At 27.9% G+C, this 27,782-nt stretch overlaps 2 protein-coding genes across 2 annotated transcripts; one reads left to right on the forward strand and one right to left on the reverse strand.

Annotated features, from left to right (window-relative positions):
- Nucleotides 1-19,765: 19,765 nt before the first annotated feature.
- LOC136083011 (uncharacterized) lies at nucleotides 19,766-20,722 on the reverse strand. The gene has a single exon (XM_065802423.1). The coding sequence runs from the start codon at nucleotides 20,720-20,722 to the stop codon at nucleotides 19,766-19,768; it is 957 nt and encodes a 318-aa protein (XP_065658495.1).
- A 2,553-nt stretch (nucleotides 20,723-23,275) lies between these two features.
- LOC136083012 (uncharacterized) lies at nucleotides 23,276-26,606 on the forward strand. Its single transcript, XM_065802424.1, has 2 exons — nucleotides 23,276-24,847; nucleotides 26,490-26,606. Exons 1-2 carry the CDS (start codon nucleotides 23,276-23,278, stop codon nucleotides 26,604-26,606), a joined length of 1,689 nt encoding a protein of 562 aa, XP_065658496.1.
- The last annotated feature ends 1,176 nt before the right edge of the window (nucleotides 26,607-27,782 follow it).

The raw sequence follows: 27,782 nt of genomic DNA on the forward strand, positions 1-27,782 counted from the left end.
ACAATAGTCTTATATATAAATAGTTGTGCGTACCTAATATATATATATATATATATATATAAATATATATATATATATATATATATATATATATATATATATATATATATATATATATATATATATATATATATATATATATATTTAAACGACTTTAAAAAGTATTCTACACAATAGAGTGCTCAATGTTCTTAAAAGAACAGAGCAATTATATTAGTAATAGAAAATCACTTAACAAAAATTTTTTCCATTTAACACTGTGTTTCATCAACAAAGATTCATCAGATTTCTGATGAATCTTTGTTGATGAAACACAGTGTTAAATGGAAAAAATTTTTGTTAAGTGATTTTCTATTACTAATATATATATATATATGTAAATTATGTTAGTGTATTTTACATTACATTACTATTACAAATAGAGTGCTCAATGTTCTTAAAGAACAGAGCAATAATATAATTGAATTGAGCAATAATATAAATTGAATTTTTTTTTGAGATTTAGTAACTCTTCCTGATGATCCAGCAATGGTGAAACTTCAAGTCGAAGATAAAAGTTAGATAAGTGTTTTTTACTAATTAATTATATATATATATATATATATATATATATATATATATATATATATATATATATATATATATATATATATATATATATATATATATATATATATATATATATATATATATATATATATATATATATATATATATAAGTTTTCCACTTTGATATTAAAACATTTTGTTTTTGTTTTTTAATCTTGCAGTTTTTTTTTTTTTTTTTAATACAATAGCATAAATACAAATACTCAAAACAAAACAGACAGTTTAAGCAAAAATTATTCTCTAGTTTTCTTGTAATTAAAGTCTTTTTGTTTTGAATTTTTCTATATTTTAAAACACACTTATATTTTAAATTATACAACCCGCAAACTCTACATACCTACTGTCAGTAGTACCCTTAATATTTACTGATGTTTGGAAATTTGGTCCACCGTGTTCATGTTAAAAAAATTGTTGAAGTATGCTGAGTGGCAAGGTAGCCGAGGTTTTTCAGAAACTTTTGTAATTTAGGTTCTTATGAAATGCAAAATGTAATTTTATTTTAGGTGCATTAAGGTGCACTAAAAACTTAGATGAAATCCGGAAAAAGTTAAAAGTGATAAACCTTCCAGAAGAGGCAATACTAACTTTGTGTCTTATGATTCACTAATGATGAGCGTATTCGCATGACGTATTCGTATGACGTATTCGTATGACGTATTCGGGTCGTTGTTGATTAAGTAGTTGCTGATGTTCCACAAAAAGACAAACGTTGAAAATACCACAAAAATTCTGTCTTGGTACTTTGAAGGAGCTTTAACATCTGCATCACAAGATAAATATCGTCGAATGTTTTACAGTGAATATTGGTTTTAAATGACCAAAAAGTGACACATGTAAAACATGCGATAGGCTAAATATTCAAATTTTATGTTACAAAAGGAACTAAAGCATATACTCATTTATAGAATGAACTTTACCAAAGAAGGACTGAATACATTTAAAACGTGTAAGTAATGATAAATAATGCTGATAATAAATAAGGAGACGAGACGTGTAAAGATAAATTTAATCAAAGATAAGTTTCTGACTTTATGAAAATCCCGGAAGTTTTTTTCCATGAAAAACCCGGAAAATTGTTTTTATAAAAATTCCGGAAAATTCCGGAAAATTTTAAGATCAACAAATGGACGAAGGTCTAGAACGTTGGTAAAGGGATAAATAAAGTTACTAAAAACTACTGAATAATTATGCATCTCTAAAATTTTTTAAATCTTTTGTATATAAATTTCTCAGAAATAAAATTCAACACTTATTCTAGGCCAGGAAAACAAAATCTTTAAATAAAAACTAAAATGGAGACCTCCCCGACCCAAACCCCAGTCGCTGCATTTTCTGAAACCTGTAGTAAGCTATTAGGGAATTACATCACTAAGTCCACGTGAAACAAAGTTTAATTTGTTACCAGTACCGGAACAATTCCTTTACCCAGGCAAGACTTACTAATTTAGAAACGCCAAACTTTTCTGTTAAAATACCTTAAATGCAAGAGATAGAAATTTATCAAAAAAATAAAATTATACACTTATTCTGGGCCAGTTAAGGAAAACAATATCTTTACATAAAAACTAAAATGGAGATCTTCTCAACCCAAATCCCAAGCCGCTGCATGTTCTAAAACCTGGAGTATCAACAGCCATTAAGGAATGACATCACCAAAATTATAAGAAACACATTTAAAATTATTACCAGTAGAACCGCCGGAACAATTTCTATATCCAGGCAAGATTTACTAATTAGAAATTTTAAACTTCTCAGTTGTAATACCTTTAAGGCAAGAGACAGAAATTTCTCAGAAATAAAATTCAACACTTATTCTAGGTATGGCATCATTAAATATCACGTAACACAAATGATAAATTGGAACCAAGATAATTGCAGGATCTCCTTCAATTTCAGGCAAGATTCATTTATTTCTAATGAAAAACTTATTCGATAAAGTACTTCAAGGCAAGAGAATTCTCTTTCAAGAATGTGAAATCAATCATTTGTAAAATCAATCACATTGCAAAGCAACAAAGTTGCTTTAGCCAGAAATTTTTTACCTTGGCGTTTCGAGCACTCTACATACCAATTAAATTCAATGATTGTTCTTGTCCCAATTAATATGATAAACACCAACTGGCAAGAATAGCCAACACCAATAAGAATAATTTTTTATATTATACGTAACCCTATGTTTACTCAATTCTTAACTATATACCACAAATTTACCTCGGGCGCCACTGTTGAACACGAAACATCATTGTCTCTCTTCGGTCACACGTATTTTCAATCATTCTTGTAAACCACTGTTTCTAATTAGATTCACACTCAACGTCTCCGAACAAAGTGTAGAATTTGTAGGACGTCAATCTATGCAAAGACGAAAATGGCAGACTTTACTCAAAACTACGCCGAAAACCAACTGACAAAATGGCCCTACTGAACTTTTTTTCTAACCATGCAAAACATTAAAAACTAAGCATCGCATACAGCCAGGCCCTCTAATACAATAAAATTATCTCAAACACGAGGGACCTGGAGGAAGAACTCAAAAACTTGGAAAAATTTCTGTCACAAAAGGGTATACTCTAGCCGTGATTAACCACCAATTCCAAAAAGCCCTTAAAAAAACTCAAGAAGAACTGCTGGGCAAACCAAAGGAAGCCACAAACAAAAATAACGACAATAACCACAACAACGACTCACACATTCTACTTATCATCCTACCCTTTGACTGCACAGGACGAAAAATACAAAAGAAATTCTTAAAACATCGGAACATCATTGAAAACAACGCCTACCTTCACTGCATTCTACCTTATAAAGCAATCAGAGTCTCTACGAACTACAAATCTATAAAAGAAATATTACTAGAGACGAGACACAGGCAAGACACGCAAAATACTGTTACCAGAAGAACGACGATGGAAACATAACACGAAAACATTGTTCTTATACGCTACATGTAATTAAAATTGTGTTTGTAAATAATAGATATGTTACACCTTTAATTATGTGGTTCTTACTTCGCTCTCCTCTACCTATGCCTTCCTCTGACTTTCTTCTTAAGACAACATCTAATCAGTCCCCCCTAAACTAAACCAACACAAGACAATTATAAGTCAAATGGCATAAGTAATTTCAAAGGATACAGGTAAAATCTCCTCAATCCTTCCCCCTCCTCCCCCATTCCTTCCCTCTCTAGCCTTAGCTTTTTCACTGGACATCTGTCCAACTTTAGATAAATTTACTCTAACACTCAAACTAAATAATTAATTTTGCCTCACTTCTCTTGGGCTATTACGGCTCAGTGTGTCCCAACTAGCACACGTACCTTGTGTCTTGCGCGAACTCATACATAAAATCTTACCGTAAGCAAAGCGTATTTACTTTTAAAAAATAAAATGTCAGACAATGGTTTAGATATCAATACTTTTTATTCTTATAATTTTCTTCTGCAAAACTTGCATAAGTTTTGTTTTCTCTGCAAATTTTTTGCATGATCAGTTATAGATTCTTAAGCTATATTGCCCCGTTCATGTGAGGCAATTTTTTTTCCGCGTTGAATTTATATGAAAAAACCCTTCTTCAACTTTTCTGTTGTACCGATGTTATTTCATCTTTTTAAAATAGGGTTTGCTTGTAGTTTCAAAATGACTACAGATATTTTTGTTGACTGGGTCATGCAATTTATCTCGTCTTCTAAAGCATTCTAGCGCTGTGGTCTTGTTTGCTTATAATTAATACTTAACTGAAGCTATAGCAGAGTTTTTTTTTGTTACCTATGGTATTTATCATTCTAAATAATTGCACAACGTGAGGAGTTTTAAGCAAATTGAGTCAAAAAATTTTAGTTGTAAATAACCAAGCTGGTTTTAGAATAATAACAATATATAAAAAATAAAATTATATTCAATCATGGAATAATAATTCTTCACAAATAAATATGAGTTCATATACATTATTTAGTTGCATTCGATATTAAAACGTACAGTTCGGTTGGAAATGCATCAGCGTTGTTTGTATATAAACATGCAGGGTCTACGACACCAGGCACGTGCCCCTCTGCTTATTTTCTGAAGCCACTTTTTTTTTTTAAGAAAATTTTAAATATAGAGGACTTTTTATGGAAATTTTCGACTGTTTCCTCCACCCCCCCCCCACCCCCACTTCGAAACCCGTGTCGTCGGCCATGCTATGATTTAATTGTTTGTAAATAAGCTATAAAATTAAATTTTTATAACTGATCCAAAAATTTAAAAGTTAGTTAAGCTTAACGTTATTTATAATATTGAAAATTTAATTTATAGCATTTAAAACTATTTTTTAACTAATATTTTCGAATAATGTAACGGACCTCGTTCCGGACGCGCAAAAAAGTACCGAAACGATGTTCGGGCGTTAAAACACCACTGGTTCTAGCGAAAAATGGGAAACAAAGATTAACAATTTCAGTTGACTTTCAACAAGCTCTTCAAAGACCGCTGGTCCAGAGTTTGATTGCATAAAATTTGGAGTATCTCATTATACATCCACATCTGATAATGGTTTTAAATTTATGTGGACTGATGATGTTGCCAAACGTCGAATTAAAGAAATCACAACAATAACAAAATTGCAATTTAATGATTTTTTAGTTCCGAAATACTTTTTTTTTAACTAAATTTAAAAATCATTTTACTAAACAAGTTGTTTTATATTTTTGTACTTTTTATTTGAAAATCAATAATTTTGTATTTTACTAATTACTCAATTTTTTTTTCCAAGCTTGATTTCAATTTTTTAAGTTTCATTTGTTTGGAACGCTTTCGAATTTAAAATGTGTTCTGCTTAACAGAAACTATGTTTGGATATACGTTAAAAACTTTTGTCAAATTTAGTTTTTCTAAAGTTAAATCGTAATGACTTGGTCAACTCTTATCTAAAGTTTGAATGAATGTGGCTGCCATGGTTTTACATAAATTATTAAAAAAATGTTTTGTCTTTTATAAACAAAAAGATTTAATAATAAAAATTATTATGAAAAAAAGACAGAAACAAGTATGAATTTATTTAACCTAGGTTCCAAGGTAAACGATGGGCGTTTCCATATACTGGTGACTATTTAGCACACTGCTATAGAAATAAAAAAAGTTTTTTTTGTTTACTAAATTAAAAGAAATTCGTGCAAAAAAAAAAAAAAAAATGTATTACCAAATAACCATGTAGTTAGGTTGTCTTTAGGAAGTCATGTAAATCCTGTCATCATTGACAAAAACACTTTAAAGTAGCAATTACTTATTGTTCTACGACAGAGCGAAGACCTTTTGTCTTAGATAGGACTCTAAAAAAGAGTGTAATTCTATTCTTCTTGACACAGCGTTCCACTATTTACGGTTTTAAAAGCGCGAGTTTTTATTTTGTGTGGAATATTTTGTTATAGTTGAATATGCAGTACCAAGTTGGTCTTTAAGTTGTTAAGAAGTTGAAATAGCTTCATAAAACAGTTTTTTTATGAAGTCATTTTTTGCTTATTCCTGAGAATTAGTCAGTATTGTAGTTAGATTGGTAGAGTTTCACTTCATGTTTTTTGTATCGTTTTTGTAACCCATTTTGTATAATATGCAAAGTATACAATACAAAAAAAAAGCCTATTAATCTGTTTAATTGTTTAATGTTTGTCGGAATAGAATATTTTGTAAAACCAGGGACCTTTCAGGTTCTGGTTTTTAACATTCAATATTCTATCTGACGCCAAAGTAATATTTGAGAAAATTTGCACTTTTCTCTTTACGCTGTGCATACGTATATGTATGTATGTATGTATGTATGTATGTATGTATGTATGTATGTATGTATGTATGTATGTATGTATGTATGTATGTATGTATGTATGTATGTATGTATGTATGTATGTATGTATGTATGTATGTATGTATGTATGTATGTATGTATGTATGTATGTATGTATGTATGTATGTATGTATGTATGTAGGTATGTATGTATATATTTTTTATTAAATAAAAGTTTCGGTATGTAATTGGGCACTACATATGTTTGCATAATAATCTACTTCCTATCAACTATCGTTGTTAAAGCCAATTGAATAATAGAAGATAGTCCACATCAGCAATTGTGACTGAAAAATTTTTTCAAAAATATAACTTTTTCCGTCAAATAAGTAATTCAATTATTTATTATGACGGAAATTCTCAGTAATTTTCTATTCGTAAATCGTAAAAAAAAACACAAGAAACAATGAAATTTTACTGACCATACCTAAAGTAAAGCTTGAATCCACGAAAAAAGGTTTCTTTTACCAAGCAGTAATTTAATAGTCTCCCACTCGCTGTTCGCCAGAGTAAGAACTAAAGAGAATTTAAAACTTAACTAATGTTTAATTTTTTTTTTTATTCTGTGATAAATCTACTAATGTTTTAATATTATTTTATATTTTTAAGTAACTGTTAAAAGTTATTTATATTTTGATGTATCAAAATATAAATATTTTACAATAAATAATAAAAACGAATATTTTTGTATTATTACAAACACAGTTAGTATATTTTATAATAAGGAACCCGAATCATAAAAAAACTCATTTAAAGTAAATGAACTTCTAGAAAAACGCTTTAGTTTTTCTGCCTTAATAGGGTAGATTTGGGTAACTTTAAGGTACCGAGCCCCCTAGTTGCTTTGTGCTTTTTGAATTGAATTTATGTGGAAGCGGCTCTCAAATTAATTAAAACGCTATTTAATTTTTGTATAGTTAAAATAATTTCATTGCACACAAAAGAGTCTCTGGTGCAATATTTTGATGCTGAAATATAGATATTCGCTTTTTCATAAAGGAAAATATGTTAGCTAGAAATCTGTACCATTTTTAATTGGAAAACAATGCATAAAATTTGTATTTTTATAGTTTAAAAGTTTGACTTGATAAAGTTAAAAATTTAATTAATTATTATAGAACCAATATTATTATTATTTTTTTTGGCAATGTTACTTTGTTTTTATAAAGTAGTATTGTTTCAAAAAAAAGTGGTTTAAAATATGATCTTTTAAAGCTAACTTGTTTTTTATAAACAACTTATATATTTCACACATTAGTTCTAATTGTCAGGTTGGTATTTCTTTAATTAACTAATATTAATTTTTTTTAGCTAATTTAAAGTGTCATACTATCAAGTTTTCTCTGTGATATTAGCAATTTTTCTTTATTTTAAAACCTCTGCGTTTGTAAGAAAAATTTTGAGAGCCAAAATAACTTTTCCCTAAAAACTGTTTATTCGCAAAAATTTTGGATTCAGCATAAATATTATTGAGAATATTTTAATTTTTGTATGAATAAAACATGATTAGGGTGTTGTGAGCACTGAAGATGCTCTTAATACCCTAATCATGTTTTAGTCATTTTACTTTTAAAACACCGCGTAACTCCACACCAAATTTAATTTTTTTTTATAATTTGGAGTCCCCAGTAAATTTTTATTCTACCTCCCTTATTTAAAGTTGAAGTGAAAAATAATAATTTTACGGTAATTTGCCATGGAAACACTTGTTTATTAAGAAAGGATTCCCGCACTTGTTTAGTTTTTTATTAATTTGAAAAAATTAAAAGAAAAAATACTTCTTTAAATTGAATTGAAATCAATATTACTCCAATGAAAAAATTTTTTTAAATAAATAGTTTTTATATCTAATGTTTTGTCTAATGACTAAAGATTTGAGGCATGTAACATTAGTTTAAATGAAGAGTATAAATAAAATCAAATAAATATAAAAAATGATTTTTCCACTACGATTAGTAGTGGAAAAATCATTACGATTTAGTCACTAAGCAGCTGTTCTTGATTCAGCAATATAGAATGAATAAAGAAATAAAGGTGAAAATTTCATGTATTTATTAAAAAAGTATGGACAAACGTACACAACGGGTAGTAATTGATAATATTAATAACAGTAATGATAAAAAATATAGTATAAAAATGAAATTCAATAAATGAAGTATACTATTCTAATAACTAAATAAACAAATATATTATTTCCTGGGTAGTAATATATATTGTCATTTTTTGACCTAAATTCGTCAAAGGGCTGTTGATGGGACCATTTGTATTTGATGATATTATAATATAATGAACAATTTATACTTTTTATGACTAATTATTTGTTTGTGCGTGTTTGAGTCAAAATAATAAAAAACTAAATAACTAAAAATCAAACCTTAAACAATTTAAAATCTCCTAAGAACAAAGCTCTAAAAATCATTCACTTTTAAAACAGTTGATTTGATAACATTATTTATTGTACAAACCATAGACCCTAAAGCTAAATGATAAAATCAATCTATCTTTTGCACAATCTAGTAACAAACATTCTCTTTTCCTTAGATCTTCTTTTTGCAACAATCTCTTTGTAGAACATTTTAAAACTTCTGTATTGACAAAAAGTCTTCTCTTTTTGATTGTTTAGAACAGGCAGTGGATATTGAACTCACTCTCACTTCAGTAACAGATTGTAAATGAAGTTGAATCTGTTTTATCGAGCAAGTTTAAGCCTCTCTGCTATTGTCATAAACTTGCTTTTTTTTCTCTTTTCTACAAATACTATCATGATCTGTACTTAAAGGAGTTATTATCTCTTGTTCCATCAACCAAAACTCATTCTCGCTTGGCTTGTTTGTCTCGTCATTCAACAAAGTCACATCCTTTTATGGTACCTGTACCCCTGCATGCTTTAAAAAATTTTATTCATCTAGTTTTTTTACAGCCTACAACTTTTAACGTCTTCTGTCAACTGTTTCCTTGTTCTTTAACTTTTTTTTTGTAACTTCTAACCTTATTGTGCTTGCTTGCAACCTTTTTTGAGAAACTAGAACTACTTTAATTATTTATTTTTATTCACTACTTTATTTATTTTTATTTAGTTTTTTTAATTTGTTTTTTTTTTGTTTTTTTATTGATGTTGTTATTAATAATGTTATTATTACTAGTATCATTGTTATTATTGTTGAGTTGTTATAATCATACTACTGTTATTATTACTATCAATATTATTATTACTATATTGTTAACTTTTTTATTGGTATCATTATTATAAATCTGTACTGTTATTATCTTTATTATAAATTATTAGCCGTATAAGTGTTTACTTAATGTTTGTTATTTTCCTATTTGTAAATGTCCTTGAATGTAAGATCTTTATTTAGAAACATATAATTGATTGATTGACAAGTTCTTATTTAAGAGTGTTGTTGATAAATTTATTCAGTGTGTTTGTTTATTTTTTAATGATATTTTTAATTGGTCCTTTTTTTTAGTAGTTGTTTTTTTTTCATGGTTAATTGCTACATTTTGTCAGTAAATAACTTTTTATAACTTTCCTGTATGTGTATGATATTCAATTGTTGTTTTAAGATCAATTTTGGTTTATTAAAAGATTTTATTCTATAATTGTTATAATTGTTATTTTATCATCATTATTATTACTATTATTTTTTGTATCATTAACATTATTTCATTGGTATTTACTTAATGGATCTTTCATAAATTCTGTCACGCAATTTTTTGACATTTTTGGATTTCCCACCCTCCTATGTAACAAGTTGTCTCGCTTTACTGACTCCTGACAAAGTCAAACTTCCCCCCCCCCTCCCTTTCCTCATTAAATATTTATTGTGGTCTTAAATCAGGTAATGTTTTTTTTTAAATCAGGTAATGTCTAATTTTCTTAGCTGTTTTTAGTTATCTAATCAATACATTTTAATAAATATAAATTTTAATTATTGTTATTTATTGTTATTTAATGTTTTTTGAAAGTCAATATTTGTACGCGCATATATATAATAAACCACAAAAAAACTATTATACAGAATTATAATGGATGCGTACATAAATTAATTGATATGGCAGTAATCACAGTGTAGTTACATACATTGATAAACTCAAATAGGTATAAGGAAAGAAGAGTGTACCTATATTCTTTTTTTGCACTTCAATAGTTTGATATAAACTTTTATAAATTAACAGCAACTAAATGGATAAATAACCACCAAAGATATTTAATCTTTGATAAATATATTATTTAAATAACTTCTTTAGCAATAAGTTAGTGTGGCAGTGCAGGTTATATTAACATAATATTTTATGTTAAATAAAAGTTTGATAATTATTATATTTTTAGTATATTATTTTTGTTTAATAAATATATCATTATTTTTTCATCAATGATATATCTGTTATTTCATCATAAAATTGCATACCCTGTCCCTCCTCCCTTTAACAAATTGACACAAAATTGCCAACCCCTCCCCTCTATTGTGTAACGTAATTTGTGGATGACACCTAAGATTAATTTTTACGCATTTGTAAATGAACTTGATTGTAAGATCTATTAATGAAACATTTTTTTATATGACTAATTGAAGCTAATAAATTAAAAATAAAGTAATAATAATAATAAAATGTGCTTCCAAATATATTGGCAGTTAAATTATTTTATACAAAAGTAAACCAAAAAGATAGTGGTTTACTTTTGTATAATAGCTGAAACAAGCGGAGTAACCATTAACAAGTTATTTTCTATAAATTAAAAATATACTTTCTAATATACTTTCTATAAATTAAAAAAAATACTATCTACTTTTCATATTAAAATTAGATCTTGGTAATCTTATGTGTTTGTTCAAACAATGTTAACGAAATTAATGAAACATGCATACACATTTTTGTATATCATTCTGTGCTTGAGAAAAGATGTAGTATGAGAGGAGTCTAGTATTATTTAAATTACTGTTTATATATAAGAATTTCAGAAAGAGAGATAATACTTATAAAAATGTTATGTCTTGGTTGCATATACACAGTTATACAAACTGTCACATAGGCTCAATATGATGCAATAGTTTTGTCTCAATTGGTTACTTTGTAATGAAAAAATTTTTTATGCCTTTTGAGTTAGTGTAAACTCACAAGCAAAAATGTATATAAATGTCAACCATTAATATAACGGTAACTTTCAAGTTTTCATGTAATGGTTTAAGTAATGTTATTCATATTCATAATAATGTTGTTTCTTTTAATTTTTAAATCTATTTGACTAGGCTAACTTTTTTTAATTATTTTTTAATTTATTTAAAATCTTTATCTATTCATACTTCGAAATGCTTTTTATGTATACAATATATAAATACTATATTTAAATCGAAATTTTTTCGGTATATTTATTTATTTGTAATATACCGCTCGTTTTCACACATTATCTTGTTATATTTCGTTACATAAAAATGTTAGGTTTCGGTTACATAAAAATAATGTACTCTTGATACATAATGGTTATGTAAAAACGTTATGCCTTAGTTATGTAAAAAAATAATGGATATAACCAAACCAGTATTATGTATAATATTACGTCTCAATTATAGGGGTATAATGTTGCATTATTATAGGGGTAGAAAGATTTGCATTTAATTTATTATGTAAATAGTTCCAACCTTTAATTATGGAGCTAATTTTGCTAAAATTGTTTGCATGTTACAAACAACTATATTAAATAAAAGTATAATTTATATTCCTAATAATTAATACAATAGGTTAGTATAGAAAATTTATTATTTCAATAGTTTATAGTAATAAAACAAATATATTGGCTATCAAAAAGTTTCTTTATTGATTATTTTTGTTTCAATAACAATTTGTAAACCTTATTTTAGGATGAAAGGATATCCCAATTTGCCTGTTCCAAACCCGGAACTTTTCCTGAACTTCCATTATTGCATAGAAATATTGTCAAGTCTGATCTTTACAACGTTTGAATATTTTCATTTGAACAAAATTAAAATTTATTTTAATGTTATATATTAAGTATAGTACTAATCTAATTTCATTAAATTAATGCTTAACGTAAATACCTTAATACAGTATTAATGTTACTATATAATTGTAATAACTGTTCATATAGATTATAGAAGATTGTATTTAACATTATCAACCCACTTAAACAATATTTATAATAATTAAAATTTTGTTTTAACTTAAACCATAATCATTTATAATAATTAAAATTTAACTAGCTAAAATGTCTAATTTTTTTTTTTTGTACTTTTTTTTTAAGTTATTAGTTATACAAATAGAAATTTTTAAGTTATTAGTTACAAATACAAATACAGTTATTAGTTACAAATACAAATTATAATAATACAATACAAAGTTATTAGTTACAAATACAAATATTAGTTACAAATACAAATAAAATTTTAAATTATAATAAATATAAACAAATTATAATAATACAAATACAAAGTTATTAGTTACAAATACAAATATTAGTTACAAATACAAATAAAATTTTTTAAGTTATTAGTTATACAAATAGAATTATTTTAAAAGTAAAAACTTATGAATTATAATTTCAATTATAAAAATATTTAAACAAACTTGATTATAAAATGTTTCAATTAACATTTTAGCTTACTAACTTGTTAAATCTTTTTTCAAAAATTTATAAAACTTATCATAGTCTATTATTGTTTAATAATATTTTGAGTAGTTAATATACTATATTTTAAAGAGTATGGGATCATATCATGTCAAAAAAACTTTAAAATATGGGTAGGTATATTAAATATATTATTCTTAAAATGATACATTATTATCAGATTACCATAACTCTTTATTTTCAAAAGTTAGGTTCTAGAGAGTTTTTGGAAAATCTTTAAAAATATCATTTAAGAAGTCTAACATTTTATCTTTCATACATGAGTCTAAACTTATACCTCTCTCATAAACAAGACAAAACTCTCTGCAAAAAACTTTTTCTTTAATTTATCACTAGAATTTAATGACTACATTCTTTCTGTCATTAGGAGTAATAGTTAATTTATTTTCAGACATTCAAATTACTTCGACTTCTGTATTATTCTGATATTCCTTTCATTGTTTTACAAAAGGGTTTTTCAGAACTCTCTTTATACTCTCTTTATACTCTTTAAATTATTCAACAGATGCTTATTTGGATCTTGCTTTCCTGTCTGCTAGATAATGGCATGTGGTTACTCTCCGACAATCAATACAGATTTTCATCTTTTTGTTCTACTGCTGACTTGTTAACGGAAAGATTATACTATACATTTGATGGAAATAGTTTATTCTATAAATTTAATGGAAATAGTTCAGCAGCAGTTATTGCTCTAGGTATATCAAAAGGATATGATAAGTCTGGATTACTGGTATTTATAAGATCTCATTATGTGTTCTTTATGAAAGATTTAAATTATTGAATCATTCCATTTTATATTCATTATTAATGTTATCATTCATGGACAACACTTTTGTTTCCAGTTTTTATTCTTGGTTACCCCTAAATTTCTTTTTTCAAATTTTGTCTCGACAAAATGTCATCACTTTTTAATAGTATAGAAATCATACCCAATCACTTTTATGTGTTAAGCACTTGCAAGTTAAATTTCACCCAATCAAAACTCAGTTTGTTTACTGCTAATAATTATTGTAACAATGCTAATATTTTTATACTGATGAATGGGCTGATGAATTATCCTGATGAATTGCTGAGTTCTTTATTTTTATACTTGGATTATCTTTCACTACTGACCTCTCATGATGCCATTTTCTTATTTTTCATTTTTTGTTATTTTTTATCTCTTATTTGTCCTTGTATCGAATGCTGTTATCATATTTAGACTTCTTATGTTGGTTCTAAAACTTCTAAGACTGATTCTTCTAATGACGTCTCTCCTCTTTTTGTCTAAAAATGCATTGCAAATGTAGTTAAACCTGCCCAGCTGCTCAGCTTGAGTCTCTGTCCTTCTATCCCATTGTAATTTTGTTTTACTTTTATTATTGCTAAAAAAGTAAATACTAGTAATGTTAGTAAGCGTGAAAAATTTAATTTTATTTGAATTTAAAATTTTCACAAATGTGATCACTCACATATATTTAAATTTTCTCAGGAGATGCGTGTGGTTGCATGCCTTATATGACCACGCATATAATATTTTGTTTTAACAACTTGGCCACGGCTCCTTGCATGTTAGCCATTATTTGGCAAGAGAAATAAAAACTAAAAAGAAATTCAAAACTAAACTAAAAAAATAAAATTCTTAACAAATGATAAAATTGATAAAAGTTTAACAAGGAAGAATAAAAGCATAAAATTAATTTATGCTTTTATTTTCATTTAGAGGTGTTTCACTACAATGAATTGAAAAAAAATTGAAGTTTCAAAGTTATCTAATCCATGCTTAATTACTTCAAAACTTAATTATTTAAAAACTTTGATATTTCCTAATATCTGCAAGCAAATAAACATTGAAAAGTATTAGTTACTAGGATTCAAACCCTCATCCAATGCAGATATCGTACTTCACAAACGACTCAAATAATCAAACTACAAGCTACTTCAACATGGCTTATAGGAAAAATTATTTTAAAATATTAATTGATGAGTTTTTAGATTAGAATAGTTATATTTGAACTATTAATTGAGACACTTATAAAGTTTAAGAATATGTTAATTGTATGCTTTTATTTTCTCTGGTTTATCCTTTATTTATTCATTAGTTAAGTTCCTTTCTTTTTTCAGTTTATGGTTTGTTTATTTTTAATTTTCTCTTTAAATTAGTTTAGTTTTTTCAGAGAGTTTTTTAAAACACACAAATTATTTCATGGGTGGTCATATAAGGTGTGCAACCCCAGGCATCTCCTGAGAAGACTTTTATATTGCATATTTTTTTAATTTTTTATGCAAAAAATTTGGTTTTTGCATAGGTTTTTATTTTTTAATTTTGTTTTTGTTATCATTGGTATTTTTCTTTTTTAGAAAACTTAAATTTTAAAATAGCTTAAATTATTTTATTAAATAAAGTTTATTTAAATTCATTTTAATTAGACTGTAAACAAACATGGCATGTATCCTCCTATATCAAAAAAAAGTCATGGAACAGAGCATATAAAGAAATTTCGCATATAAAAAAATATCGTATTATTGGACACCAAGTGAATCTTTTTTATTATAAATAAAAAACTATTAATTAATTGTAAAAAAAAATTGCTAAATTTATGCATTCGTTTAAAAAAATTGGGGGCAAACACCAACGTTTGCTTTAGTAAACGTAAAAAAACGCAAAGTTCGTTTTTTTGTCTATTTTTTAACAAACATTCGCACATTCATTGATTTGTCGCGTCCTGAGTATATATATTTTTTTATTATAATTTTTATAGGATGTATAGTTTTTTTATTATAGTTCTTATAGTATATGAAATTTTTTGATTATGAATTTCATAGTTTTTATAATTTTTTAAAGTATATATTGCTAATATTTGTTTCTTCAGTTATCTTATTACATCACTGAAAACATTTTTAGTTTTTCACCAAGTGAATTTTATTATGTCCCCAATGAAAATTGTCTTGAAACATATGCTGAATACATAAGAGCACTTCCAATATTGTTTAATCTTTTTTTTTCCGTCTTCATGAGAATGCTGATATCACAAAAGAACAAAAGGAAACTCAAGGTGTAAAAAAAGATACAAGCTTATACGTTTTTAAATATTCTTTACAAAAAAGTTGTTTTTATTTTTATTTTGAATTTAGTTATTTGACAAATTTCTGCACGAATTTAAAAAAAGTGGTTAGAAAGAAAAGATTTGATAATCAAAACAACTTTCTTAGATACACCATGTAAAGCAAGCTCATGGAGAATACCAGCATGATAAGTTTTATCAAGAGCTTTAGATATGTCAAGAGCAATAGCCTTTGCATCTCAATCTCCATCTAATGAACCATAAAATCTTTCACAAAATAGGTAACTGTAAAAATGCAGTGATTTGGAGCGAGCCTATTAACTGATTTAGGAGTTTTAATTTTATTATTGGGGTTGCTACAACTCGGCAAATGTTATTAAGGAGTCGTAACATCAGAAAAGTTGAGATTGCTATTTTAAGACAAATACACTTACATAAAAAAAGTTTTGTTTGGATGGCACAAATTAAAACCTCATGGTCTCTTTAGCACCCAATTTCCAGATACTTCTCATTCTGGCAGTTGTTTTTTTTTAAACTAATTCTCTTCAAAACAAGGCTGCAAGCAACCACTATTAAATTGAGAATTTATAAAAAAACAAAGAACTAGATTAAAGAGCAAACATGGGAGAAAGTACAAAGGCATTGATAAACAAGAAAAAAATTAGATTAATAAAAGTTTTTAGAACATGAAGAGATAGTTACAGTGAAAGATTGCAACTTAACTGAGTGACGAGTGAAGCAAGAATGAGTTTTTGATGGATTGAACTGGAGATAATAGCTCAGTTAAGCACTGATTATGATAGTATCTGTAGAAAAGAGCCAAAGATGCAACATTATGACATTGGGAGAGTGGGTTAGGCTTGAAAAGTAAAGCAGGTACAACAACATTTACTATGCATTTTTGAACAGTAGCTAAAAGAATATGAGCATCATTAAAAGAATCAACCTAAATATGAAATTAGTATTCTATACATGGACATATAAGAGATTTATAGAGATAGAGAATGGAATCGGGAAAAAAGGAAAAGGTGAACATCATAGAGAGAAACAACCTTTGTAGATGTTAACTTACCAATGGATTGTATATATGGTTTCCATAAAAGGTCAGTGCTATCCATCAATATAGAAATGTTAAAAATAGTGAAATAGTTATTAGCAGTAATAACTGAACTTTGGTTAAGTTAAAACTCGCAAGCCACTGCAAGCGCCAAGCTGTTACAGAAGAGAGATCAGATTCAAAATAGACTACCTGTTCTAAATGATCAAAAAGTAAAGACCTTTTATCAAAACAAGAGTATGGTTGAGTCATCAAAAATTAGAAAAACAAGATTAAGTCACGTATTTATTATAGCCTAGATTATAATAATATAAAAGAATAGAATAGTTGAGAGAATTTAAGAGAGTCTTAAACAGTTCTGTATTCTTCTGTAAGATGACAGGAATGTTGGCTGGACCACAAGTTGTAGAAAAGTTTAATTCAGAAATGACTAAATCTGTCTTTCAAAAATGACCTCAATGAATCACCAGAATTAAACAACAAAAAGTTGGACTTTTTTGAAGTAACCGACAAAAAGAAGATTTCAAAACAGCAAATCATACAAACTGTTAGTTTCAAAGACAATAGAAAATCTGGTATAATAAAAAAAAATTTGGAAAATTAATTCTTAAAAAAAAGTTAACATTCTTGAAAAACTTAGAAGTATTCAATTAATTCAAAAAACCCTTCATAAATTATTTGGAAGAAAGTGACAATGATATTTCCACTTTGTGTAAAAAGATTTCTTAAATGAAATAGAAAAATCCAATAAAATATTTTAAATTATAATGCTTAGAAAAAAATTTAGTTTTTTTTAATTGCAATGCTTTGAAAGTTAGTTAGTTAATTAAGTTACAACAAAGCCACAGCCTTGTTAAACTCATTATCAGCTGCGTATCCGCGTTTTTACCCAACTCGTATGTTTAGCATTTACTGTAGTAACTACAATGACTGAAAACTGTCCAGTAGTTGTTTTAATTTAATCAACTGATGTTGCCTCGATGACATTATCTGGCAAAGCATTTCAGTCATTGACTACACGGTTGTTAAAAAACTTATGTCTGACTTTGCAGTTCCTGACAATCTTGCAATGAAATCTGGTTCGATGTTGTCGATGTTAAAATGCAAGGCTTTACATGCGAATCAATTAGGATTAAATTGTTGAGAAGCTTATATTATTGAATAAAATCCCCTCTTTTCCCTCTGTCTTCAGGTATAGTTTATTTCATGCTTTTTACATCAAGAGGTAGCCAGTGACTCTTTTGGATCTGAGTCTTCACGCATTTAAGACCTTTTTGCTGTGCTATTAATTATTAAAAATGAAATACATTACAATGTACACATTATTTATGTATTATTTATTTTATATTATTTATATAAATTACATAACAGATTTATGTAAATTACATATTAATATATTTTTGTAATATTTGAATTCCTTTATAATCATGATAACCATGATGATGATCAGGATGATGAAAATGATGATGACAAAAATGATCATAATGATTATCAGGATGATGATCATTATGATGGTAATCATGATGATAATGATTCATAATCATTCACACACATGTACTCTGTTTTACTTCTACTCACTTTCATTCCCCTGCTTTCCAAAGCATACCTCCATCTTTCCAAGTTTACCTCCACTTGCTCCCTACTCCCACTACAGATCACAATGTCATCAGCAAACATCATAGTCCAAGGGGACTCCTGTCTAACTTCGTCTGTCAGTCTGTCCATGACAATTGCAAACAGGAAGTGACTCAGGGCTTATCTCTGATGTAATCCTACCTCCACTTTAAACCTGTCTGTCATTCCTACTGCACATCTCACTGCTGTCACACTGTTCTCATACATATCCTGCACCACCCTGACATACCTTTCCACTACTCCTGACCTCCTCATACAATACCACAGCTTCTGTCTCGGAACTCTATCATAAGCTTTCTCTAAGTCTACAAACACACAATGTAACTCCTTCTGTTCTTCCCTATACTTCTCCATTAACACTCTCAGAGCAAACATAGCATCTGTGGTGCACTTAGATGGCATGAAGCCATCACAGATCTCTACTTTTCCTCTAAGCCGAGCTTCCACTACTCTTTCCCAGATTTTCAGGCTGTGACTGATCAACTTTATTCCCCTGTAATTACTACAACTCTGAATGTCGCCTTTATTCTTAAAAATTGGCACCATTATGCTATGTCTCCACTCTTTAGGCATCTTCTGACCTTCCAAGATTCTGTTATATAACCCTGTCAAAAACTCCACTGCTATCTCTCCCAAACATTTCCATGCCTCAACTGGAATATTGTCCGGTCCAACTGCCTTACCACACTTCATTCTCCGAATTGTAGCCCTTACTTCCTCCTTGCTCACCTGGGGAACCTCCTGATTCACAACCTCTGTCTCTTCTAACCTTCCTTCCCTATCATTCTCTTGATTCATCAGTTCCTCAAAATACTCCTTCCACCTTCCCAAGACACTCTCCTCACTAGACAACACATTTCCATCTTTATCCTTAATCATCCTAACCTGCTGCACATCCTGCCCATCACGGTTTCTCTTTCTGGCCAATCTGAACTGATCTTTTTCCCCTTCCTTAATGTTCTACTTCTCATACAGATTACTATATGCCTTTTTTTTAGCTTTTGCCACTGCTCTCTTTGTCTTGCCACACATCTCCTTATACTTCTGTCTACTTTCTTTATCTTGCTGGAGATGCCAATTCTTTTTAGCCAACCGCTTTCCTCTTAAACTTTCCTGAACTTCCTCATTCCACCACCACGTCTCCTTGTCTATCTTCTTCTGTCCTGATGTCACACTAAGTATCTTCCTAGCCACATCCATCACTGTATTGGACGTCTCATCCCAGGTATCCAGAACACCACCACCCAGTGCCTGTCTCACCTCATCCCTCAACTTTACACAACAGTCCTCATTCTTTAACTTCCACCACCTGATTTTAGGTTCTGTTCTCACTCTCTTCTTCTTCCTCACCTCCAAAACCATCATACATATCACCATCCTATACTGTTTAGCTACACTCTCTCCTGGTACCACCTTACAATCACTAACCTCTTTCAGGTTTCTTCTCCTACAGAGGATATAGTCGACCTGTGTGCCTCTTCCCCCACTCTTATACGTCACCCTGTGCTCTTCCTTTTTCTTAAAATAAGTGTTAACTACAGTCATCTTTATCCTTTTAGCAAAATCTACCACCATTTGTCCTTCTGTATTCCTTTCTTTAACCCAATACCTACCCATCACCTCCTCATCGGCGCTGTTCCCTTCACCAACATGTCCATTAAAATCTGCTCCAAGAATCATTCTCTCTTCTATAGGAACCTGCAGAACAACTTCATCTAACTCTCTCCAGAAATCTTCTTTCTCCTCCATATCACAACCTACCTGAGGAGCATAAGCACTTATGACATTCATCACCACCCCATCAATCTCTAACTTTACACAGATCACTCTGTCACTTACTCTCTTTACCTCCACTACACTCTTACTAAACTCCTCTTTCATTTCTGCATCAGCTAGCTCTCTTCCTTTACCGGTCATAGAGCTTACATTCAACGTACCAAATTTAACCTCCACCTTCCTGCTCATCCTCCTCTCTTTCAGCTTCAGAGCTCTCTTCCCCCCTTTTCTCCTCCTCTTTTTCCTCCCAACAGTAGCCTAATTTCCACTAATGCCCTGTTGGGCAACAGCACTAGAGGTGATCGTTGTTAACCCGGGCCCTGACTGATCCGATATGAAATTCCTATTGTTGATCCGCATCATTTGATTTGGCACAGTTTTTACACCGAATGCCCTACCTGACGCAACCCTCCCTATTTATCCGGGCTTGGGACCGGCACTAAAATACACTGGTTGTGTGCATCTTAGTGGCTAGGTTAGGTAATAATCAAATCTAAAAACCAAAATTTTAAATTCAATTATGGTTTTTTAATTGTTTTAATACCATTATAAAAATAAATGTCAAAACAATAATAAAATAAAAATAATATTTGAAGTAAGTATTCTTTTTTAACTTTATTTTATTTAAATTCAATTTAATGTATTTAAATAAAATAAACTTAATAAAGAATACTCACTTCCAGTATTAGTTTTATTTTGACATTATTTATATATATATATCTATATATATATATATATATATATATATATATATATATATATATACAATGACAAATGTAAGTCAAAGAAAATGTCAACTTCAAAAAAATTTTTTTATATATTTCCTTAAAGGTTTGTAAGAAATTAGTACAAAATATATATTTAACACTAGAGGCCTTTCAATGTTTCATCAGTAGTGTTAGTTTAAGTGCTGTTATGTACAAATTTATTTATTTTTTGTTACAAAAGTATTTTTTAATCAATTAATGTATTGTTGCTATTAGTTACCATTGTCTAATATTTTTTAAAACAGGAAGTGTTAGTTAAAAGTATCATGCTTTTGTTTATGCAAATGACTTTCATAAGATAATAAATTTTTATCACTTTTAAGTTCCAGAAATACAAAAAGCTGGAAAAATGGTTCCATTATTTTTTTATTTATATGTTGGCAATCATATACATGATTGTCAAACCTGTCTGTTGAATGGCCAGTTCTGCAACTTGAAATATGACCATTACTGCGATTTCTCAAATTGTTTGTTTTTCCAGTATACGTTGATTGACCATTACAAGACAAACATTTTAGATAATAAATGACATTCTTGCTGCTACAAGTAATGTGACTTTTAATGTTCCAAATAGTACCGTTGGATGTTACGAAATTATTTACATCTTGTAGGTAAAATAAACAAATTTTGCAACGACTATCATTACATTTAAAAATTCCTATCTTTTTGTTATTAGATGTTGTGGAATTAAATTTAGCGGAAGTAAGTTGTCTCAGTAAATTTGGTGGTTGTTTGTAAGCTATTACAGGATTTATGTTAGAAAATATTTTTTGTATTCTTTCACTGGTGGATAAACCGAGTAGAAGTTTGGTTTTAGTTAATATAGGTTGGCAATTTAGGTTGCTGTAAAATGTAGTGACTAAAGGAACGACTTCATTAGGTTTCTTTTGTTGAGCTGGTCCTTGTAGTTTTGCATTATGAAATGCTTTTTCAATAACAATGTCTGGATAATTACATTCTTTCAGCCATAATTTAAGCTCTGCTAAATGCAGGTTTTCGGTGATATAATCAGATGTAAATACAATTATTCTTTTTGCAAGACTATAAGGGATGTTCTTTTTGGTGTGGTAAGGATGATGACTGTTAAAATTAAGATAGTCGTGTGTGTTTGTTTCTTTATAAAATATGTCAGTTTTGATATATTTGTTATTTTGAAGAATAACAGAAATGTCTAAAAAATTAATTATATTATAAATATTTTCTTTTTCAACTAATTCAATGCCATAGTCAATTGTGAAGGTAATTGAATTGTTTAATTCGGCGAGTGACAATTTAAATTTGTTTATATCTAAGTGTTTAGGCCTTTAAAAGATAGATTGTTATTGCAATATGAAGAATGCAAAAATGAAGATAAAGAACGAATTGATAAAAAATGGGAAAAAAAGATTGTTTCTGCTAAATTAGCTTTCGATAAAGATCGTCTATATTTCAATTCAAGAAGCTCTAAATTTAACCATCAAAAAGAAAAAGAGAAAGAAAATATCAATTCGGCAAACTTTAATTCTTCATCAAATAATATTATAAATTATGACCAATTGTTAAATAGCGCACCTTAAAAAAACTGGACAAGCACAATCCCAAGAAAATACAACCTAAGGTCATCAACCTATCCACCAAAATCCTGACCACTTTCCAAATATCACTTCTGATAAAAGGTCCTAAATTCTGCCCAACAACTAAAGGTAATTTTTTACACATTAATTCAGATATAAGACAATTCACTCGAAAGCTTAAACTAAAAGAAAAATTTTATGAAACCCATAATAATGATATTAGCATTTTAAAGAAATCAAATTATAATGTTAAATTAACTCTTCCAGAACTTAATGAAATAATTTCGAAAATCGAACAAGTTGATCCCATTAAAAATCTATCAGTTGATAATATTTCATCACAAGAAAGAACAGCTCTTAAAGAGCTGAGAGAAATGAAAGACATTGTTATTAAAATAGCTGATAAAGGTAGCAGTTTAATTGTGATGGACTCTACATATTACAGCGATAAGCTTGTCTATCAAGATCATCTATCATCTTCAATCAAGTATGAAAAAACAAACTTAAACTCTGATAAACTAGTTTTCAAAAATCTTTTAAAAATGATTGATAAACATAAATGCTTAACACAAAACGAGATAGACTACATTACAAAATTTGAATGGAAATCAAGCAATTTTTATGTAATTCCCAAAATGCACAAATGTAAAGAAATAATCAAAAAAGTTCAAGAGTCTAATTCTCTAGTTATTGAAATGCAACCACCAATCGATTTAAAGGGTCGACCTATTATTGCAGGAATTGACTCACCTACGTCACATTTAAGCCAATTTCTGCACGTAATTCTATCTCCTATTGTACGGAAGCAAAAAATTTATATAAAAGATGATTGGGACTTCTTAAGAAAAATTCCTAGAAAAGTAGAGCTAGATAGTATTATACTAACATGTGACATTGTTAACCTTCACGCTACAATTCCCCACAACCTTGGTTTAGAAGCAATAAAATTTTGGGTTGAAAAACATAAAAATCTAATACCTGAACGAATTACTACCAATTTCATTATAGAATCAGCATCATTTATTTTAAAAAACAATAACTTCCTCTTTGATAATCAATTATTTCACCAAATCACAGGTACAGCCATGGGTACAGACTTTGCACCAGACTATGCATGTCTTTCGGTAGGTTTCTTAGAAGAAACAATACTTTTTCCAAAAATTCTACCAAGATTTTTTTCGAATGACGAGGTTCATACTATTGAACAGTTCTACTTTAGATATGTTGATGATGGTTTTAACATATGGCCTAAACACTTAGATATAAACAAATTTAAATTGTCACTCGCCGAATTAAACAATTCAATTACCTTCACAATTGACTATGGCATTGAATTAGTTGAAAAAGAAAATATTTATAATATAATTAATTTTTTAGACATTTCTGTTATTCTTCAAAATAACAAATATATCAAAACTGACATATTTTATAAAGAAACAAACACACACGACTATCTTAATTTTACCAGTCATCATCCTTACCACACCAAAAAGAACATCCCTTATAGTCTTGCAAAAAGAATAATTGTATTTACATCTGATTATATCACCGAAAACCTGCATTTAGCAGAGCTTAAATTATGGCTGAAAGAATGTAATTATCCAGACATTGTTATTGAAAAAGCATTTCATAATGCAAAACTACAAGGACCAGCTCAACAAAAGAAACCTAATGAAGTCGTTCCTTTAGTCACTACATTTTACAGCAACCTAAATTGCCAACCTATATTAACTAAAACCAAACTTCTACTCGGTTTATCCACCAGTGAAAGAATACAAAAAATATTTTCTAACATAAATCCTGTAATAGCTTACAAACAACCACCAAATTTACTGAGACAACTTACTTCCGCTAAATTTAATTCCACAACATCTAATAACAAAAAGATAGGAATTTTTAAATGTAATGATAGTCGTTGCAAAATTTGTTTATTTTACCTACAAGAGGTAAATAATTTCGTAACATCCAACGGTACTATTTGGAACATTAAAAGTCACATTACTTGTAGCAGCAAGAATGTCATTTATTATCTAAAATGTTTGTCTTGTAATGGTCAATCAACGTATACTGGAAAAACAAACAATTTGAGAAATCGCAGTAATGGTCATATTTCAAGTTGCAGAACTGGCCATTCAACAGACAGGTTTGACAATCATGTATATGATTGCCAACATATAAATAAAAAAATAATGGAACCATTTTTCCAGCTTTTTGTATTTCTGGAACTTAAAAGTGATAAAAACTTATTATCTTATGAAAGTCATTTGCATAAACAAAAGCATGATACTTTTAACTAACACTTCCTGTTTTAAAAAATATTAGACAATGGTAACTAATAGCAACAATACATTAATTGATTAAAAAATACTTTTGTAACAAAAAATAAATAAATTTGTACATAACAGCACTTAAACTAACACTACTGATGAAACATTGAAAGGCCTCTTGTGTTAAATATATATTTTGTACTAATTTCTTACAAACCTTTAAAGAAATATATAAAAAAATTTTTTTTGAAGTTGAGATTTTGTTTGACATACATTTTTCATTGTATTGGTTAAAATTATATTAATAGTTATATATATATATATATATATATATATATATATATATATATATATATATATATATATATATATATATATATATATACCATTCTTAATCAAGAGAAAACTTAATCCAACTAAAAATAACCAACAGAATAGTAAGCAAGTACCTGTTTCTGTAACGCAAGCAAAAAAGAAAAAGAAAACAATTCTTATGCATACTTCGCATACTGAAGCTGAAGATATTGATTGTCTGTCTTCAAGAACCTCAACATTCGTTTCTATGCTATTTTTTCGCATTTTATTGCTTGTTAAATTATTATAATTTATTTTGTATGTTTTAAAGATTTTTTTTAGTGTTGATTTCATTGTTTTGACATTTATTTTTATAATAGCATTGACATAATAGCATTAAAATAAAGATCAAGCACTTATGCGAATTTGCACTAATGCCAATTCGCACTTATGAAATTTGCGCTTATTCAGTCATCCCATCAACTCCTCTTATTTTGAAAACTACTGTTTATGCAAAGATGCACAAAATCTCATCTACCAGGGGCTTGCTGTTGTCTGTTGTTTTTAATAAGCAAAATCTTTGTTTGAACTTTTTTGTTGTTTAGAACATTTCCATAAAAATCTATTATTTATAAGTTATTTTTATAACCTTATCTTTACATATCAATATATATATTTTAATATATATATTGATATGTAAAGATATATATACTTTAAACCTAAAGATTTATATATTTATATATATATATATATATATATATATATATATATATATATATATATATATATATATATATATATATATATATATATATATATATATATATATATATATATATATATATATATAATATATTATTAATAAATAAATAATACATTTTATAAAACTTATTTTTCAAAGAAATAAAAATTATTTTTTAAAGAAATGAAAAAAAAATAATAAGTTTATTTTTATGTGTATTTTTTTAATTTTTTTTGTATTATTAATATTATTTGACTATATTCATAAACTTGCTTTTTTATTTAGGGTCAAGTTGTTGTATCTTCGGAGTTTGAGGATATGTCTAACAGCATGCGTGTAGATAAAGTACTAACAGCATGGGCAACAAAGTCTTATCTTTCCCTTAAACCTCTTGGGAGCTAAATTGCAGATTTTCTTGAAAGGTTTTTTTTTTCATTTTTGCTGTTTGTATTTAACTTTCATTTATAATTATTACTTGTAAATGTATATGTTTTCAATTAAAAAGATTAAACTTCTTCAAATATTGGATTAATAATGGGATCCTTAAGGTGTTTTAGATATCTGGGTTTTACTTAGTATTTTCTTGCAGGTTTTTTCTAGAATATATTTGAAATAAAAGCATGCAACTGCGTCCTTTCGAATAAAAATATAAAATTTAGAGAAAGGTTATTATATCCAAAAAATAAATTAACACAGTTTTGACATGTAAATTTAGTTAAATTTGATTATGGCATACAAAAAGTTAATGCCACAATCATTAAATACATAAAGCAAATTTATTCATACTATATATAAGTATATAATATAAATATATTTAGCTAGGGGAAAATATTTAATAAATAAAATATATATTAAATCTGTTTACAGTATAAGCTTTGAAGTTGAGACTTTGAAATCAATCTTTCTTCTAATTTATTTTTTCTCAAATCTTTTTTAAATTTAACTGTTAATAAAATTCTCTAAATTTTTTTTGCAAACTATGTTAATGGTGCTAAGTTCAAAACACTTTTTTTTCTACATCTATTTAACAATAAAAGAGTTTGTGAACAACACAAAAAGATTTTTATTTAAAAAATGTTAAAACCTATTTAAGATGTAAAGTCACTTTGTTGATTAGGTGTATCTCAAAACTTTGCTCGGAAGTACCGTTTGTCTTTTTTCTAGATTTTGAATTTTTTTGAACAGAACGGGTAACTATTGCTTGTTACTATGCTATGCATGCTTATACAATAAATATTTTTGCACACAATAGTAACAATATTGCTGTTTCTTTAGTTCTAGTCCACACCGCTGCATTAATTTGTAGTTATAATACAAGAAGACCACACAGGTAAAACCACAGATATCCACTTTTTGAAAATTTTAACTTTTAGATATTTTTATGATATTTTAGTACTGAGCTATTTGAATAATGTTCTATGGTCATTACAAAAAAAGGGCAATTTTGAAACAACCACAGTTGTCCAATGTTTACTGGGTAATAAACACAGTTGTAAAAGCTATTTATAACTTAAGCAATGATAGTAAAAGGATAAGTCACATAACTTTTATTCTTAAAAAAAATATGTTGGATGATGT

The sequence above is a fragment of the Hydra vulgaris genome, chromosome 08 (assembly GCF_038396675.1).
Source record: "Hydra vulgaris chromosome 08, alternate assembly HydraT2T_AEP".
Lineage (NCBI taxonomy): Eukaryota > Metazoa > Cnidaria > Hydrozoa > Anthoathecata > Hydridae > Hydra > Hydra vulgaris.

Coding starts and splice junctions, on each gene's coding strand:
- LOC136083011 (XM_065802423.1), bottom strand. CDS start 20,722: ATGACCGGTAAAGGAAGAGAGCTAGCTGATGCAGAAATGAAAGAGGAG.
- LOC136083012 (XM_065802424.1), top strand. CDS start 23,276: ATGAAAGACATTGTTATTAAAATAGCTGATAAAGGTAGCAGTTTAATT. Junction 24,848..26,489: donor GTTTATTTTACCTACAAGAG/GTAAATAATTTC, acceptor TTTTTTATTTAG/GGTCAAGTTGTTGTATCTTC.